Below are 1,550 nucleotides of genomic sequence, written 5' to 3' on the forward strand. Positions count from 1 at the left end.
CCAATCGTCGAGCCCGTTCCAGGCTGTATCACCACGTTCACGGATCCGATAACGAAGGTCCAGGTGGTCTGTTTGCCGCACCGTTTGCCACGATCCACTCTGATTTTCAGCCACGTTGTTTTCATCCGGCCTTTCACTGTCGCGATGGTCAAAGCAATGACCGCATGCAAGAAGCCCCGCATTGCTGTGGTTGGCAATACTGGCATTGGCAAATCGTACATGCAGCTTGTGATCCTCTTGTGGTGGGCGCGTCCAGAGCTACGTCCAGTGCCCGAAAACGTCGACGACGGGGCTGCTTTGGACAAGTTTTTGGATGACATTGAAGCAATCGCTCGCGTGGAGCGGGACTCTTGGACGGATTTGTTCTTCAAGCGCGAACAACTTCATTACGGCGTCGATACGTTGCCACTTCCTTCATTGCGTCGATTGGATTCCACGTCGACCTTGCTCCTCTAAGAGCCATGTGTTTCGAAGGATGAGATTGAGATCTGTGGCATCACGGATGGCCGTGTTTGGGCTACAGTGTCGCCATTGAAGGACCGGTACAAGGAATTTTCCAAATACAGTGCCGCCGTGAAGTACAGTACATGGAGTGTCCTTGCGAAGACGAGCTGGTGTTCATGTCTGCTGTGATGGAGAACGGCGTACGGTCCGATTTGAAGCCACTGTACGAGGCGTCACTTGTCCGTGAACGAATCCGAACGCATGGCCCCTTCCTGCGGGTTGTGTTGCCTGAGAGCGCGAATTTTTTGAAGGCTGAAGATAAAGCGGGACGGGGTGAATTGGCTGCGTTGACATTGGAAAAACTCCAAAAGGCATGGTTCATCACCGAGAAGAGATCTGTTGGTATGATGGAAATCAGTGATCGTATCCTCCTCATTGCGCCCGTGTTGGACGGCGTGTTTAATTCGTATACGCTGAAGCCGGCGAACGATCTTGTGGCTGAACATTTGGGCAATTTGATGTTCGACATCGACGTGCAGCAACTCAAGAGGCAACTCATCGCGTACATTGCAAATCCTGGCGATCCCTCGGTGAGTCCCGCTGTCAAGGGGTCGATGTCCATTACCCTCGAAACGTTTTTCGTCAAGTATGCCGCCGCGCACGACATCGAACGGCGTTGGGAGGGTTGGGAAGTGGCCACAACGAAGTTCTCTGCCAATTCAAACGACGACCCTAATTGGACGCCGCAATGGGAGGCCTTCTCGTTGAACGTGAATCAAATCAACCGGGCCAAGAAACCAACGTATGCCGACTTTGTGGCTGCCCCCACGTCGATCTTTTACATGAACGACCCTGGGTATCCGTTTGTGGACTGTTTTTGGTACGATGACAACATGAAGGCGGTGCACGCAGGCCAAGTAACCATGTCGCAGGATGGTCACCCGAAAGGCGTCGGGGCATTCAACACCATGAAGAAGAACATTGATATTCCAGATGGAGTCAAGATGGTTGTCAACTACATCACCTTGCCGTTCCAGGCCGACCGATATGCGAATGGAGCCCGAAGCTACTTCTTCTCGGACGATAACACCGCGTGCCTTACTGCA

The 1,550-nt window shown here is 52.7% G+C and overlaps 1 protein-coding gene across 1 annotated transcript in view; it reads left to right on the plus strand.

The window, feature by feature from the left end:
• Nucleotides 1–144: 144 nt before the first annotated feature.
• Nucleotides 145–1,550, plus strand: part of H257_13966 (hypothetical protein) — a gene marked incomplete at both ends in the record, with an annotated part of 5,464 nt that continues 4,058 nt past the window's right edge. Inside the window, 2 exons of the mRNA XM_009841674.1 lie at nucleotides 145–421; nucleotides 607–1,537. Coding sequence (XP_009839976.1) covers nucleotides 145–421; nucleotides 607–1,537 — 1,208 coding nt within the window. The remainder of the gene's footprint in view (nucleotides 422–606; nucleotides 1,538–1,550) is intronic.

Source organism: Aphanomyces astaci (genome assembly GCF_000520075.1).
Source record: "Aphanomyces astaci strain APO3 unplaced genomic scaffold supercont1.52, whole genome shotgun sequence".
Lineage (NCBI taxonomy): Eukaryota > Oomycota > Saprolegniomycetes > Saprolegniales > Verrucalvaceae > Aphanomyces > Aphanomyces astaci.